The following is a 16604-nucleotide window of genomic DNA, read 5'->3' as shown; positions in this document are numbered from 1 at the left end:
TTCGAGGACAAGATGACACTTTATTATGCCTAAGCCCCCACCTGTGGACCCCAAGGCCTGGGTGCTGAGCTGGGGGAAGCAACAGGGGAGGAAGGCAGGAAGAAAGAGGAATCTGACCGGTCAGGAGCTCTGGGGGCACCCCGGTCTCCCCCACAGCTGGGATGCAGGCTGCGGGCCCCTCCTTGTGAGAACCAGATGCGAAGCAGGAACCCCCCCACCCACCCCGATCCATAAGCTTCCCTTCGCGTTGGGCTGAGCTGCTGGGGCCTCCTCCTGCTCTCTCAGGGAACCCTCCCCACCCCCTGACCCTACACCTGCCTGGCTGGGGCAGGGCCAGGCATGGGGGGCTACCACCCGCACCCCACACCTTCGGCTCCTGTTTCAGGGTTCCCCGGGCCTGGATTTGTTCATCCTTCAGCCTTGGGGGCCCCCAGAGGCTGGTCTGGGCAGCAGGGTCACAGGAGGGTAAGAGGTGGGCCTGGGGGCGGGGTACAGGAGGGCTCTGGAACGTGTGGTGGGGAGGGCCTAAGGCACCCCAAGGGTGCTTGAGACAGAGACTGGCCGCACTCCTGGCTGCCCCGCCCTCTCGGGGCCAGCGTCGTAGGTGTGGGTGCCGAGGCCTCTGGGAGGCAGCTCCCTGTAGCTGAAGTATTCCACCACCTGCCTGGGCACCTCAGCCAGCACGCACTTGGCCAGAGCCGCCGGGGTCGCCTTCAGAGCGGGGACAACGTGGTTACGTCACAGCTGGGGGCCCTCCAGACCCTCTTGCCCCCGAGCTGCTCAAACCCCAGCGTCACCCTCTAGCGGTGATGGAATCTGTCCCAGTGGCCGACCAGTAAGTCGCCCGGTGGCCAGGTGAGCCTTTGTGACACCCGGAGTGTGAGGTTGCCCTGCGCACAGCGCTGGCATGGGGTGACCTCGGACAGGCTCCAGGCACCGTCCTGAGTGGGGCCCCTGCGCCCCCAGGGCCCTGCCACCCCTCCAGGCACACAGTCAGAGGCAGGAAGGAGGTGGGTTGTACCCATCCCCCGTCCCGTAAAGCCCCGTGAGTGTGTCCACTGGCCATGAACTTCCTTTGTGTGTCTGTCTCACAAAGGGTCTGGAAGTGCTAGAAACTGTGTGGTGCCCTCCCAGGAGCCCACCGTGCCACCCTCTCTCGTATGTGTAGGCTTGATGTTTTCAAAATAGGAAGGTTTCTAGCTGCTCAAAAGTGGCCGAAATCCTGCTCACGACAGGAGCGGGGGAGCGGCCTGGGAGCCTGGCAGCTCCCCGGAAGGCAGGCCTGTGACCCCCCCCACCCCTGGAAGGCAGGCCTGTGACCCCCACCCCCGGAAGGCAGGCCTGTGACCCCCCACCCCCAGCAGGCAGGCCTGTGACCCGCCCCACCCCTGGAAGGCAGGCCTGTGACCCCCACCCCCCGAAGGCAGGCCTGTGGCACCCCCTCCCCGGCAGGCAAGCCTATGACACCCCCACCAGCACTCACGCTCTTGAGCTCCCGGAAGGGAACAAACTGCACGATGTCGCGGAGCGCCGGCTCGCCCCTCGGGGAGCGCAGGATGCCCTCGTCCCCGTCCAGGGTCTGCATGTCCGTGAAGTCAGCGTTGCCCACCCCCACGATGATGATGGACATGGGCAGGTAGGAGGCGCGCACGATGGCCTCCCGGGTATCTGCCATGTCGGTCACCACTCCGTCAGTCAGGACCAGCAGGATGTAGTATTGCTGGGGACACAGGGACAGAGTTGGCACGGGCACCCCACCCCTTCCTCAGGCCCTTGGGGGTTGCCTGGGGGCCCTCTGGGCCAGGTGTCCCCCCCCCCCCGCCCCGGGCAACCCCACGTCCCCCAGCCACCCGGAAACCACTGCAGGCATCCCTCGCTGCTGGTTTTCAGGCTTTTCGGAGATTGTTGTTTGCTAAAGGGCGATAATCACAGTCACAATACAACTTGAGCTCATGCCCCCCTCTGTGCCCGATGCTTCTCATCTCCCAGCCCCCCCTCCCCCGGCCTCAGCCTCTTACAGATGGAGGGGCTGAGCTGGTGGAGGCTGGGTCCGAACCCAAGCCTGAGGCCGGAGAAGGAGCGACCTGACGGGGCCTCCTACACCCTATAGGTGGCCCAGGGCCCAAGGAACAATTGAGAAAGGACAACTCTGGTACAGCTGGACCTGGTGCCCTGGGCGCATCTGCACAGACGGACCGGGTCTTGTTTCAAATAAAAGTCCATTTCCATTGTTAAAAAAACAAAACAAAAACAAAACAGAACTACTAAAAATCCAGACAAGAGAAAACATAAAGGAGAAGAAAGAACCACCTGGCCCAGTGGGCGCTGGCCCTACACCACCACTTGAGGGAAGGACCAAGGGCAATCCGACGGGGGGCCCCTGCCACCCAATCCCCGCTCCCCCTCTGTGCCCCAGGCCCGTGGGACGAGTGGCCTTGTACTCGGCAGTCTCCCGGCAGGACCCAGCCCAGCCCTCAGCCCCACATAGGCGGCCCCTCCTCGGGAAAGCCCCCACGCCCTCCTCCTGCCCCCCAGCCTCGGTCCAGGGCCCCCTAAGACCTCACAGCCCCGAGCTTTGCCAGCTACTCAAACGCTGACCTCCGTCACCCGCCGCCAGAACGGCAGATTTGCTCTGAGGCCCCCGAGCTCGGGGCCTCCCAGGGCTGGGCAGTGGGTGGCTGTGGCCCGGCCCCGGGAGGCTGTATCTGCCTTGGAAAGAAGGGACCCTGCTTTCCCTCAGGACGGAAAGAGAGGAGAAGATCGGGTGGTCCCAGGTCACACCTAGCGCCTACGCACAGTATCGGCGCTGCTCTGAGAGGGGGGCTAACAGCCCACAAAACCCCGTGAAGCATCTCCGTTAAGATGCAGGCTCTGACCGAGGGGAGAAGCAGACGTGAGTGCCTCCTGGGGACATTCCCGTCACCTCGGGGGAAGTCTGAGCCCTGTTCATGGGAATCAGACGACAAGAATGTGGTGAATGCCACCAAGGGACACGGTCAGCAGAGTCCAGACCAGGAGACCCTACGGGACACACAAGCCGGCTGCGCAGTACGGGAAGCTGGTGATGGGCAGAGTGGGGAGGGGAGGGGTCCGCCAATCACACAAGGGGCCGTTTTAACCCTGCTCTGCCTGTGAAAACCACCAGGACATGAATTATCCAGCTGGACGTGCGTATACCACCTAGGTATTCCATCCTAGGGGACCAACCTTGTCTTTCAGGGGAGACAATGCATTGCAGCTATGTTTTATCTCTCTTCTGGGCATTTATACTGATATTTGCAGACGAAGCTATGTATCTAGGACTTGCTTCAAACTAATATGGGAAGATGCCTGCTATCCTTGATTCTGGCCTGGATCCTGTGCCAGAAACGTAGTGCTAGGGAATTATAATCGGGGAAGTTAATGAAATTGGAACATATTCCATAGATTAGATAAAAGTGCAGTGGCTAAGTTACATTTCCTGAAATTGATATTTGTGCTATGATTATGTAAGAGAATACAGGGATAGTAGAAAATACACACCAAAACACTAAGAGGTAACCGGGCAAGAGGCTGCAGACTGTAGCTTCTGGGGGCTCTGTGCCTGGGAGAGAAAGTGTAAACTGTGGGGCTTCCCCAACACAGGATGAGAGACAGTCTAGCCGGAGTCTGGACAAGGGCAAGTCACGTGGTCAGGGTAAGGCTGAGGAACAACGCAGGTCAGGAGACCGGCACACCAGGCAGATCCGGGGACCACAGGCAAATGTGGACACATGGGGAAAGGCGTGACATGGGAAGGGGGTCTGTTTCAATGCCTTGGGCTTGGAAGCTGAGCTGCGGTTGTGCACAGAATGTCCCTGCTGCTGGGGGCGGAGGCACCAGGAGGCCAGCAGCCAACTCTCAAATGGTTTGGAAAGAAAACAATAGTAGCATACACACATGGAGAGAGAGAGGGAAGGGGGAACCAGGTGGGAGGAAGGCGAGAGGGAAATGGAGGAAGGAAGAGGGGGGAGGGAAGGAGGGGGAGGGAAGGGAAGGGGGAGAGACAAGGAGGGGGAGGGAGGGAAGATGGGGGAGAGGAGGGGGAGGGAGGAAAGAGGGGAGAGAGAAGGAGGGGGAGGGAGGGAAGGAGGGGGAGGGAAGAAGGGGAGGGAGGGAAGGGAGAGAAGGAGGGGGAGGGAGGGAAGAGGGGGGAGAGAAGGAGGGGGAGGGAGGGAAGAGGGGGGAGAGAAGGAGGGGAGGGAGGGAGGGAAGAGGGGGGAGAGAAGGAGGGGGAGGGAGGGAAGTAGGGGGAGAGAAGGAAGGGGAGGGAGGGAAGAGGGGGAGAGAGGAGGGGGAGGGAGGGAAGAAGGGAGAGAGAAGGAGGGGGAAGGAGGGAAGGGGGGAGAGAAGGAGGGGGAGGGAGGGAAGGAGGGGGAGGGAAGAAGGGGAGGGAGGGAAGGGGGAGAGAAGGAGGGGGAGGGAGGGAAGGGGGGAGAGAAGGAGGGGGAGGGAGGGAAGAGGGGGGAGAGAAGGAGGGGAGGGAGGGAAGGAGGGGGAGGGAAGGAAGGGGAGGGAGGGAAGGGGGAGAGAAGGAGGGGGAGGGAGGGAAGGAGGGGGAGGGAAGGAAGGGGGGAGAGGAGGAGGGAAGGAGGGGGAGAGAAGAAGGGGTGGGAGGGAAGGAAGAGAGAGAAGGAGGGGGAGGGAGGGAAGAGGGGGGAGAGGAGGGGGAGGGAGGGAAGAGGAGAGAGAGAAGGAGGGGGAGGGAGGGAAGGGGGGAGAGAAGGAGGGGAGGGAGGGAAGAGGGGGGAGAGAAGGAAGGGGAGGGAAGGAAGGAGGGGGAGGAGGGAAGACCATACCCTGGCCCCAGGCCCCCCACGGCACACACCCCTTCTAAAACACCCAGCCCCCAGCGCACCACCTGCCCCAGGTACCTACGGAGGCCTCCCCAGTGCTCTCCTCGGCCGCTGCCATGCGGGCCACCTTGGAGATGACAGGGGCCACGTTGGTGGGGCCATAGAGCTGGACCCTGGGCAGGCAGTTCCGATAGGCCTCCACCACGCCCTGGATCCCTACAGGGGAAGGAGGGTGAGTCCGGCCCGGTCCACGCCGCACCCCCCCCCCCCCCAGGCCTGCCTCGTGCCCTTTACCTTCACACTCATCGTCCTCAGGGTTGAAGTTGATGGCAAAGTCATGGGACACCTGGGTGGGCACAGAGGGACTGTCAGCTGGGTGACCCCTCAGGACCCCCACACCCCCGCCTACGGGGGGCGGTAGGTTTGCAGCCCCCGGGACCAGCATGTGGAAAGAGCCTCGCGGAGGGAGTACCCCGGGTCAGAGGGCAGACAGGAGGCCCCAGGCTTTGAGTTGCATTAACCAAGAAGTCCCTCCCACCACGTTTTCGGGCTTAAGCCAGGTGAACTGCTATTTGCGGCTGAAGATTCCAGACTCATTCCCCTTCTCCTGACAGAGACACGGAGTTTGTGTTCAGTTCTCCAGAGGTCACTAGTGCTGGGTGACCAAGGTCAGCCTCTCTGGCCGCAAGCGCAGGGTCTCTGCAATCTGCCCACTGTCACTTAGGAGCCGGTTCCCAGCAATGAGAGGCAGAGGCAGCAGGTGACCCAGGACAGCCTGTGCTGGGGAGAAGCAGCAGGGCCCTGGGGGCCCCCCGGCAGAGGCAAGGGGGTGGGGACCCGGTCCCCAGGCTCCCCTACCTCATACTTGGGAGGGATCCGTGCTCCAAACCCCAGAGCAGAAAATCTCTTGTCACTGGAAAAGAAGCAGCGGTCTCACACGGGGCCCCTGACTTCCCTGAGGGCGGGGCGGGGGTGCTTTGGGGAGACATTCACCAGAACCAGGACAGCCAGGCTCTGATCCACCCCTGGGTGACCAGGCCCAGGCTGACACTTTCCCGAGGGGCTGGCTCTGCTCCGAGCCGCGTGGGGGAAACTGAGGCACTGAGCAGTGAAGACACCCAGGCAGGGGTGGAGCCGTCTCCTCAGTCTCTGTCTTTGCTCTGGGAGCAGCAGGTACCTCCTGGGGAGGCAACCAGACCCTGGGAAGCGTTGGCCTCCTGACTTGGAACCTCCGCTGTCTGCCACCCACCCCGACAGCTTTCTGTTTGTCCATGGCCTCAGTTTACTGGTCTGTAAAGTGGGACACAGATCCCCTGTGTGTGTGTGTGTGTGTGTGTGTGTGCACGAAGGGTGAAAGCCACGTGACTGAGGCCCAGCCCCATGTCAACACATGCCGGTTTTGACCCGAGCTTCACCTCAGAGATCAGCCACGTAGGACATCGGGTCTGGCCCGTGGAGCGAGCCCCACCCACCGTGGCCCATGCACTGCCAGCCTCAGGCAGGTTCTTCTGGTCAGTGTAGAGTCATGATGACCCTCTGGGCCCAAGTCTGCGCTGGAGTCCAGGGAGGCAGGGAGGGGAGGGGCAAGTGGGGGGTAGAGGCCGCACCCGTCATCGTCCTGGGCACAGGGTGATGGGGGGGGCAGGGTGGTACTTTGTCATAGTCCTGGGGACAGGGTGAGTGGGGGGTGATCCACACCTGTCATCGTCCTGGGGACAGGGCAGTGGGGGGCAGGGCCGCACCTGTCATAGTCCTGGGGACAGGGCTAGTGGAGGGTCAGGGACCACACCTGCCATAGTCCTGGGGACAGGGACAGTGGGGGCAGGGCCACACCTGTCACCGTCCTAGGTCCAGGGCAGTGGGGCCAGGGCCACACCTGTTATCATCCTGGGGACAAGGCCAGTGGGGGGGACAGGGACCACACCTGTCATCATCCTGGGAACAGGGCAGTAAGGGCAGGGCTTCACCTGTCATCGTCCTGGGGACAGGGCTAGTGGAAGGGCAGGGACCGCACCTGTCATAATCCTGGGGACAGGACAGTGGGTGTGGGGCCACACCTGTCATCACCCTGGGGACAGGGCAGTAGGGGCAGGGCCGCACCTGTCATAGTCCTGGGGACAAGGCCAGTGGCGGGGGGGGGACAGGGACCGCACCTGTCATAGTCCTGGCAGATCTCTCCCACGGCCACCAGGGCCTGCAGATACTCGTTGGGCTGGAAAGGGTTGATATAGTGCAGAGAGCAGCTGTTCCGCGGGTCACCGTTGGAGGCTGTGAAATCGATGGCCACCTGCAGAGACCCGGGCTCATGAGCCGGGGGCCCCTCTCCCACCTGGGCGGGACTAGGCACCCAGAGCCCCCATTTGACAGGCAGGGGGAAGGAGGCGTGGGGAGTGCTTGGTGAGGGGTGCAAACTAGAGCAGTTCCCGGGGCCCGTCTGAGGAGACGCCTGAGGTGACAGTCCCAGGGCCGGGCTCTGTGCTGGGGCAAAGGGCACCCTGGGGAGAGTGGGCACTGGCTCTGAGCAGCAAGCCCGGACCCTGCCAACCCCGTCTACGCAGATCCCCGGGTGGAAAGAAGCACCGCGCGGGTGATACCGGCCCACGGCCCAGGGCGTGGTCACACTGAGCCCCGAGCACCTGCAGCCAAGTGCCCTGGGCGCGGGGCGGGCTGCTGGCAAGGGACCCGTGCCATGACCAGGCGCATCTCTTCTCTGCTGCCTCTCTGCCTGGGCAGGGACTGCGAGTTCAAGCCCCGGGCTGGGGTCCCCACGCGGCCCCGCCGGGACGCTTCCCTCAGGCCAGTCTGGCTGCCACTGGGTGGCAAGACCCGGACCCGTGCAGCCACGAGCGAGCGGTGAGGCGACACAGAGGCACGGACGCCGGGCCCTCCCGCCCCACTGACACCCACAGCTCCGGACCAGAGCCACCGCTGTTGGGTCTCGTGGCTTCTGGCGCTGTCCCCGGCCGCCACGGGTGCCACTGCATTCTTGCCACACACGTCTTGCTGTCACTGCTCTCGTGGAGGGTGACCCCGGGCAGCTCCTGAGACCCAACTGCCCACTTCACCTGCACGGGAAGGGCCCCGAGCCCGGGCAGGGGCCTCACTGTACCCACTTCTGCACATCCGCCCCGGGCCCCGGGCCAGGCTCCGAGTTACATCCAGGGTGGGCAGGGCGCCCGGGCTCTGCTGGTGTGGAGGGGCCCGTGCACTCACGGTGAAGTGAATCTGACAGCCGCCCATGATGTAGTCCAGGAAAGAGTGAACCCTGTAGGACTTCCAGGCAGGGAGGTCGGCAGGGCCCGCCCAGGACGCCCCACACCCTGAAACTGAGGCCGGAGCCCCGGGCACCTGCCCTTCTCCCCCAGCTCTCTGCCTGGGGCAGCCCCCCCCCCCATTCCCCTCCTCTGTCTCCCCCTCCCGTCCATCCCTCCCTCCTCCCTCCCGCACGTACTGGGGACCATCAGACCCCTGGCGTCTATCTGACAACGGGGAGATTTGCAGGGAGGGGTGCGCCTGTGCCCCGTTGCCTCTCTGTCGAGTTTAGGCGGGAGCCAGCCCCCTCCCCACTGTGGGTGAGTGGGGCGTCTGCGGGCAGGGGCCGCAGCTCACCTTCAGGTCTGCCAGGATGACGACCCCAGAGTTCTTGTAATTACGCTTCCTCTGCCTGTACTTGGCATTCACGCAGTCCCACTGGGCCTGGGGCACAGGGAGAGACGGAGACCCCCACCCCAGAGCGCCAGTGCCCAAACCCCGCTCCAAGGGGGCAGGGAGGCCTCAAAACCCCAGCCCCGGACAGCATTTTCCACCTGTAACACAGTGACTGTCGTCCCTACTCTGGCCACCCGGCAGGCGTGGTCCTCGATCTCGGGGGTTTGCTGACAATAGCAATTTCTGGGGCCGAATCAGCTCAGGCTGGTGCCCTACCTGCTTCTTGAGGCTCCTGCCAGAGAACCCTTAGCAGATGGGGCAGGGCCCCACTTTCACCCTGTTTCCACCCTGTTTGGGGGGGCGGACAGGGAGGGGCCCCAGCTCACCTGGTCCTCCCCAAAGGCTTTCTGCATTTCCTCAAAGGTGGTGGAGAATTCCCCGATGAAGTCGTGCTTTCCGCGGGAGTCGTGATCCCAGACGAGGCACTGGGGAGCCCAGGCCCCTCAGGCCACCGGCCCCTCCGGGCCCCCCACCTGGACGTCTCCATTCCCCTGCAGCCAGGCCAGCCCCCTGCCACCCCCCACCTGCCACCCCCCCTGCCACCCCCACCTTCAGAGGCCGCGTCTCCTCACAGCTGCAGAGGTTGTTCAGCGACACCTTGAAAGGCTCCCACACGGGGCTGAGGTTGTCCTTCACCACCTGTGGGCCGGGGGTGGGGGGGCCGGCTCAGGTTCCAGGCAGGACTGGGGGCCCAGGGCCCCTGTAGTTCTGAACCCGGTCCTTCAGGAACCATCTTCGTAACTTGTGCCACGTTCCTGGACCCTCTGGACCCCCAGCTTTTTCTTTAAATAGCCTCTTTTTTTACTCTAATTTATCTCACAAGCAAATGTTCTTGGGGCGCCTGGTGGCTTAGTTTGTTGAGCGCCTGACTCTTGGTTTTGGCTCAGGTTACGGTCTTGACACGGAGCCCTTGTCGGACTCGATGCTGACAGCTCAGAGTCTGCTTGGGATTCTCTCTCCCTCCCTCTGCCTCTCCCCTGCTTGCACGTGCACACGCGCTCTCTCTCTCAAAATAAATACGCTTAAAAAAAAAAAGGAAGTGCTCTCTCACTGCTGTAACTAAAATGCCATCTCACCTGTAGGCAGGGACGACAAAACACAATTGTGAATTCTAGTGGCAGACGGCCTGGCCTGCTGGCTCCCTGATGCAAGGAGCTGGGTGCCGGGGGTGAAGGCCCCCGCAGCCGTCGGGGTGCTGGGAGGACCCGGGGTGGGGGGGAGACAGGCTGGCTTCTGCCCCTCTCTTCTCATTCCCGTCCCCAAAGTTCTGCAGGGGATGTCAAGGTGCAGGGCAGGGAGCCCTCACCTCGGTCCGGTACACCAGCTGCTCACTCCCATCGTCATTGACCCGGTATAGCTCCAGGAAGGGGTCTGACTTGCTGAAGAGGTCCTGGAGGAGGGGCAGAGGCTGCGCTTGGTCCTGGAGGGGGGACAGAGGCTGCACCCCTGGAGCCTCTATCTCCTTAGCTAGGAAATGAGGGCATGACCCTTCCCAAGAGCCTCTCAGAATGATCCAACGCCTTGTCCTCCCCTCTAGAGCCTTCGCTGGCCCCCCAGCAGCTTTGTTGTAACTCCCGGGCCCGGGCCCAGCCTCCCTCCAGCCACGTGTGCACACCCCCAGCTGGCACCCCCACCGCCCCTGCTCCTCCCCCCCAGGGGACGGCCTCTACCAGCTGAGACCCTGCTCTGGGCCCCCACCCTGTGTGAGCACCCGACACAGCCAAGCTCACGGCCAGTTCTTCCACTGTCCGGATGGTGACGGCCCTGAGCACGTGTCCCCGTCACTAAACAGGGGCCACGAGTGCCCCTGCCTCAGGAGGCACGAGCACTTACAGATGTGGCAGGAAGGGGCTCAGGGCACAGGAACAATGGTGACAGGGGTGGCCGGCGTGCTCCTCACTCGGCAGCCCTGCGTCTGTGGCGTCTAGAGACGAAGGCTCCGACGCAGGAGGGCAAAGCTGGGGGGGGGGGGGGGGGGCGGGTCTCGTGGCATCGGCAGTACGTGCCCTGGGCCCACGCGGGCAGCCTCCACTCACCTTGTCGTCCAGCTTCCTGGCCCGGAAGGACAGCTCCACGTAGCCATTGTTCCCGGAGATGTCCTCAGCTGTCACCTGGGAGGAAAGCCAGGGCTCCGAGCTCCACAGGCCCCCAGGCGGCCCAGGGACCTCGCCAGCTGCCTTCGGGGCAGGCCTCTGAGAGCCACGAGGAGAAAGGGGTGGGGTCTGCGGGGTGGAGGGGCTGGGCGGGAAGGCGGGCGGCCTCACCGTGATGGTGGACTTGCCGGCATTCCTGCCAAACTTGAGCAGCAGGGCACGGGTCACCTTCTTCTGGGCCACAATCTGGAAGTCGGAACAGCCAGGGAGGGGTCAGCTCCGGTCCCCCCCCCCCCCCAGGCATGCCGACCCGGCCCTCAGTCTCCCCGGGCAGCCCAGCTCCTCCAAATCAACACCCCAGGGCCCCACGTCCTCCCTTGAGTCGCTCGGCCACCTGACATCCCTCTGTGTGGCCACCGCCCCTCACCCGGGACCTGGCCCTCCTGTCAGGAGGGGAGACAGGCTCTGTGAGGAGGCACCGCCTGGGGCCACAGCCCCACATGCTGGGTCAGGAACGCCCACCCAGCCCCAGCTCCCCAGCAGCTCAGGGAGGCTGTGTGGGGTGTCCCCGGTCCCTGCCCCAAGGGCAGCGGGGGGCTTCAAACAGCCCCCCGGCCAGCAGGGGGGCCGAGGGTGTTCCTGGGCGCCACACTGGACTCCCGGCTGTGGAGGTGGCAAAGGGTCGGGAGCAAGAGTGCGACCTGACTCTCCACCACCCTGTGCGGCCTCCCCGTGGGCTCCCCCCTGCCCCTGCCCACCTGGGCCACCCCCTCCCCTTCACCTGGCCCTCATTTGGCTACAAGCCCCTAACTGGGGCCGAGAGTTGACACAGGGCAGCTGTATGCAGCCAGGGCACCTGCTCACCAGAGGGCAGCACTGAGGCAGTATGCGCCCTGGTCTGTAGAGGAGCTCAAGGATGACAGCCCGCACCACCCCCCCCGCCGCCCCCGCGCCCCCACCCCGCCCCACGGCTGCCAAAGTGCCCATGACTTCGTAGGGGACTCCACTCGTTGCTGGCCAACGCAGAAACACGCGCTATCGCCATGGTGACAGCACCCCTGACGCTCATCAATGCTCACCTGGCCCCACCTGCGGCCAGCTCCTGGAGCGGGGGCGACCATGCAAAGTGAGCTAAGTCCAGACAGCACACGGCGTATTCCCAGCCACCCGCCCCTCAGCTCCTGCCTACCTAGCGGCTTCCGAGCACACGGGAACATTGCCTGCGTGCCGGAAGGTCAAAACGGGCTAAGGGTGGGAAAGCTCTCCGCAAGGTGTGAAGGGAGGGAGGCCGTTGGCCCCAGGTTCTCCCACTTACGGGCTGCACTGCTACGGGCTCTCCGATCAGGAGAAGTGGGAAAGCTGCTGTGTGAACCAGTGTATGGTCAATAAGCCCTTTCTTCTTGGTCCCTTCCAATACCCACTGAGGTGCCTGATGCTTGGAGGTTCGGACAGGGGTCAGGGGCTTGCTCAAGGTCATGCAGCTGGGGTTCAGGGCCACTGTCCATACACTTGACCACTGACTGCAGCTGCCCTGAGGGCCATGCCGGCCTCGATGGGCCTTTTCACTGTCTACAGTTTACAAGTCGATCTCGACACGTGTGTGCTCACACATGTTTCTCTGTGTCCGTGCATGCATCCATACACGCGTCCGTGCACTCGTGCCCGTGTGTACATGCAGTCCATGCATACGTATCAAATCCCGCTCTGCTGCTGTGCAGTGATCCGTGCTGTCATCTATAAAATGGGATGACAGGGGGCCCACCCCAGATCAGCTCCGACGCAGACGGCCATGGGGATGAGTCATGCAGACATCACGTTGGGTGCAAGAAACCGGGCACAAATGAGAACACACTGTGTGATTCATGAACAGGAAGTTCTAGAACAGGCAAAACTAGCAGGGGCGTGCTGGAGAGGAGGGGTCTGTAGGGTGATGTGAGCTGGTGATGGGCAGGAAGACAGGTGCCTAAACTCATCAACATCAACCCTTAAGGTCTCCGCGTTCTCCTGGATGGAAATCATGCCTCCGTAAAAAGGAAGCATCTCCCATCACAGGCTGAGAGCGAAGCGTGTGGCCCGCAGCCCGGTGCCCAGGCTGTCTCAGTGGTGGCTGGCAAGCACTCTTGCTATGCGGCTAACGGAACAGCTAGCGGACGGGACATCATCTGAGGACTGCAAACTGTCCCTCTGGTGACAGCAGCCCCCAGCGGGCCAGCCGGCCGGCTGCAGGGCGGAGTGGGGACACGTTGACGTCACGGGGTGGAAGTGATCTTGTGCCACGGCAGCAAAGAAAGCAGCGCAGAACAGTAATAGTGTACGTAATTTGTGTTAAAATATATACGTATATACACACAGAGAAGAAATACCCCCTCACGTTCTCACGCGAGAGTGTGAACTCGTGGACAGGCGAGGGTGCGCGTCCATGGCTTGCCTTTCACACTTCCTGAATTTTGTTTTTTTTCAACTTTTTTTTTTATTTATTTTTGGGACAGAGAGAGAGACAGAGCATGAACGGGGGAGGGGCAGAGAGAGAGGGAGACACAGAATCGGAAGCAGGCTCCAGGCTCCGAGCCATCAGCCCAGAGCCCGACGCGGGGCTCGAACTCATGGACCGCGAGATCGTGACCTGGCTGAAGTCGGACGCTTAACCGACTGTGCCACCCAGGCGCCCCTACACTTCCTGAATTTTGAATTATATGCCTGTGTTACCCAGCTCAAAACCACGCGTTTTTAAAGCTAATAAGGAATTTTTAAGGGAAGTCACCGTGGAGACGGGCAGAGCAGGATACTTGTCCCGGAGGGAGGGACCTCTGCGGAGCCTGGGGCTCCGCTGTCCCCCACCCTCCCCCACGCCCCGCCCCCAGCCCTCAGCATTAGCCCAGCTGCACTTTCCACGCGCCGGGATCTCTCTTGCCCTCCTCCCTCCCGAGGGGACGGAGCCCACCTGCCCCAAGGTGCACTCCATGCCCCCAAGGAAGTCATCGTCCTGATAGCCGAGGTCGCTGGGTCCCCGGGTGTCATAAACCTCAAAGCGCAGCTTCTGCACCTCTTCAAAGTAGTAGTCGAGCGTGAAGACCTTGGAGAACACAGGGTGCAGGCTGCTCTGGACAACTTCCGTTCTGTCCACCTGCAAGCAGCCAATAGGAGTAGGTCGCCCCCCGCCCGCCTCTCCCTAGCGCCCTGTGCCTGGCACTGGCCCGCAGCCTCTGCTCCCCTGCCCTCGTGCTCCTGAAGGACTCACTTCCAGGCCGTACCCTGGGAAGTCCCCCTCCCCCAGCAACCTGCACTCTAATCCTCAGGACTCCAAACCCCACATGGCTTCCGGCCACCCCTGGGTGGGGGGCACCTCCCTCCCTGAAACAAAGACCCCCACCCCTGACCAGCCACAGGCTGCAGTCTCTGCATTTTCTCATGTCATGCCCACCACAGCCTGCTCCACCCCCGTCACAGATGGGGAAACTGAGGCTCGGGGAGGGGAAGGGTCCCGTGCAAAAGCAGTCCGATCAGGAACAGAGTTGGATCAGAATCCTGGGCTGGACAAACCCAAAATGGAGATCTCTCCCCAGCTGGGCAGGCAGGGAGACTGGGGTGGGGGCAGAGACTCCCCCTGGGTGCCATATCTCTCCTACATCTTGGGCCCCTATCTGTCCCCAAAGCACAGCCCAGCCTGGGGAGGGTCCCTCCAGTGTCCACAAACTCCCACGCTCGCAGATGGGGGGCCTTTGTGGGCCATCCTTCCTCAGGGACATCCGCACCCAGTAGTGCCAAGGCCAAGAAACAAAGACTAACGGGAGGCTAGGGCACAGACACCCCTCGTCACAGATCCTCCCCAGTGTCCCCCCCACCCCCCACAAAGACACTGGGCTGGGGCAGGCCCTTTGCCTCCAAGGTCGAAGACGGGCAGGGTTTTGCGGCCCCAGGAGGCTGGTGGTCCAGAGACCACAAGAGACCAGGTCACGGCATCGGGGGAGCAAAAAGCAGGTCCCCAGAAGCTGGCGCCTGAGCCTCCAGCACTGTGTCCTCACAGGTGGGGGCCCCGCGGGTCTGCCTCCACCACGTCCTGTCCGCTTCCCCACCCAGGTCCTCCCCAGGGGGCGCGCTAGAGCACAGGGAGGCTTCAACCCCCAACCTCTCCAGCCCACAACCCGCCTTTCTTGGCCTTTCAAGGTGATGTACACACAGGAGTGGTGACTGAGACAGTGCTTTGCACAACGCACAGGGCCCTGAGCTGTTGCCACGACCTGCACACGGGGAGGGCTGGGCTGGGGGTGACTAGGGGCAGCAGGCTGGACAGGCACCCCAGTGACCCCCAGGACCAGAAGGTATCACAGGAAGAACTGGGTCTGTGGGGAGCACAAACCAGACCCCAGCTGTCCCAGCCCAGCCACGTGCACTGCGCTGGGTCACCTGGGGCTCGGCACTCATGCTGGAGTCCGCAGGACCCTACAGGAAAGCAGGCGACTGGCTGCCCTCCAGGTGGGCCAGAGATCAATCTCTGGCTCCCTAATGCCCCAGCCTCGGGCAGCAGCTCCCCCTAACCCAGCAGCCCTGCCCGACCCTCGGTGCTCCCTGGTCTGCGGTCTGGGTGCCTCTGCCTGATGGGTGAGGACCCGGCAGACAAGTGTCCCTCCTGCGTGCCCCGCAGGCCGGGGGGACCCACGAGCCCAGGCCCACCCTGCGTCACCACTCGGGCCATGCCACTCACTTCTGCAGCCCCCAGGCCCTTCTGTGCCCCTTAGGAAAGCTCCCTGCCAGCACCCTCAAGCCTGGGTGCCTCACTCTTTTCCCCAAGCCCCCCAAACGGGAACCTGCTCGCAACCCGCACTGGGGTGCTCCCTCTCTCTACCTGGGGGTCCTCTCAGTCGCCTCCGGTCCAGCGCCCCCCAAGTGCCGGACACCCCCTCTCTAGACCCGGTCCCCTGCCCACCGCCTCCGGTCTCCGCGTCCGCAGCTCCAGGCCCCCAGTCGCCGCTGGGCTCGGCCCGGCCGGCGCCCCTACCTGCACCCACTGATTCTGGGACCGCAGCAGCAGCAGCACGCTGGGGTCGGACTTGGTGAGCGGGTCGCGGTCCAGCAGGTGGCGGCAGCTAAGCCGCAGCTCCACCCTGGAGGCGCGGGGCGCGGGCACCGCTCCGGGGGCCGCCGCCGCCGCCGCCGGGCGCTCCGAGCCCGCGCTCATCTCGGGGACCCGGCGCTCGGGGACCCGGCCGGGCGCACCGAGGGGCCGCCGCGTCGGGAATGATGGCCGGGCCAGGCGTGGCCGCGCTTCCCTGCACGCCCGCACACGTGGCTCCGGCGGCCGCCACCGCGCGGGGACGGCGGGAGGGGGGCTGGGGAAGGGGGACAGAGGAGGGGGCGGTGCAAGGGACGAAGCCTGGCGGGGGGCCGGGCCGGCAGAGGATGGGGAGCCGTGGAGGGGCGGGGCGCGGGCGAGGAGGGGTCTGCGGGAGGCCAGACCCCGCCCTCAGTCCCGCAGCAGGGGTTGCCAGGGGTTCACCGGGTTCAAATTCTCGGGGGGGGGGGGGGGGGGGGGGGGGGAACCCGGCGGAGAGGTTTGGGGTCAGGGCAGGCAGCGCCTTCCCAGACTGCGCAGGCCCTCTGGGGCGGGGGCACTCGGCTGCCCCAGGGCCGGGCAGGAGGGGTCCAGCGCTCCCGGCCTTCCTCCCCAGGAGCCCATGTGGAGGCCCCGCGGCATCTGGTGATGAATCACTGCCATCAGCAAGCGTTTCCCGGGCACACACTGTGTGCCAGGCACCCCCTGGGCTGGGGCTGGAAATGAAAGAACAGGTCCCCACCTTCGTGGGACCTGTGGTCCAAGAGGGGAGCCCCTGCTGCCCTGGGGGTGTCGGGGCTGAGGGTCAGAATCTGACCAGGACAGTGCCTGGCGCCCTGCCATTTATCCCCTGCAGTCGGTTGCTGGGTGCCATGGGAGGGGGACCCCCCCTCCGCCCCGCCCTGCTCTGGACCACCCGCAGCAGAAGGCCTGCAGAAG

General features: G+C 63.9%; 1 protein-coding gene across 5 annotated transcripts; it reads right to left on the bottom strand.

The window, feature by feature from the left end:
* CPNE7 (copine 7) lies at positions 1 to 15924 on the bottom strand. 5 transcript variants are annotated; one of them, XM_053906777.1, is made up of 15 exons: positions 15612 to 15915; positions 13557 to 13739; positions 10787 to 10861; positions 10559 to 10633; positions 9829 to 9912; positions 9072 to 9161; positions 8849 to 8947; positions 8424 to 8510; positions 8028 to 8087; positions 6968 to 7101; positions 5673 to 5727; positions 5109 to 5160; positions 4897 to 5030; positions 1484 to 1720; positions 1 to 711 (listed from the first exon to the last, which is right to left on the bottom strand). In XM_053906777.1, the coding sequence occupies exons 1-15, from the start codon at positions 15789 to 15791 to the stop codon at positions 526 to 528; spliced, it is 1731 nt and encodes a 576-aa protein (XP_053762752.1). In that variant the 5' UTR covers positions 15792 to 15915; the 3' UTR covers positions 1 to 525. The 5 variants fall into 5 exon arrangements, with proteins under 5 accessions (XP_053762752.1, XP_053762753.1, XP_053762754.1 ...); XM_053906778.1 differs by having other exon boundaries at positions 13557 to 13688; XM_053906779.1 differs by lacking the exon at positions 8028 to 8087 and having other exon boundaries at positions 15612 to 15918.
* Positions 15925 to 16604: the final 680 nt, after the last annotated feature.

Source organism: Panthera pardus, unplaced genomic scaffold (genome assembly GCF_024362965.1).
Source record: "Panthera pardus isolate Hobbes unplaced genomic scaffold, ASM2436296v1 HiC_scaffold_19, whole genome shotgun sequence".
In the NCBI taxonomy this organism is placed as follows: Eukaryota; Metazoa; Chordata; class Mammalia; order Carnivora; family Felidae; genus Panthera; species Panthera pardus.
Note: the sequence above shows the minus strand (reverse complement) of the source record. Positions and strands in the feature narration are given on the sequence as shown.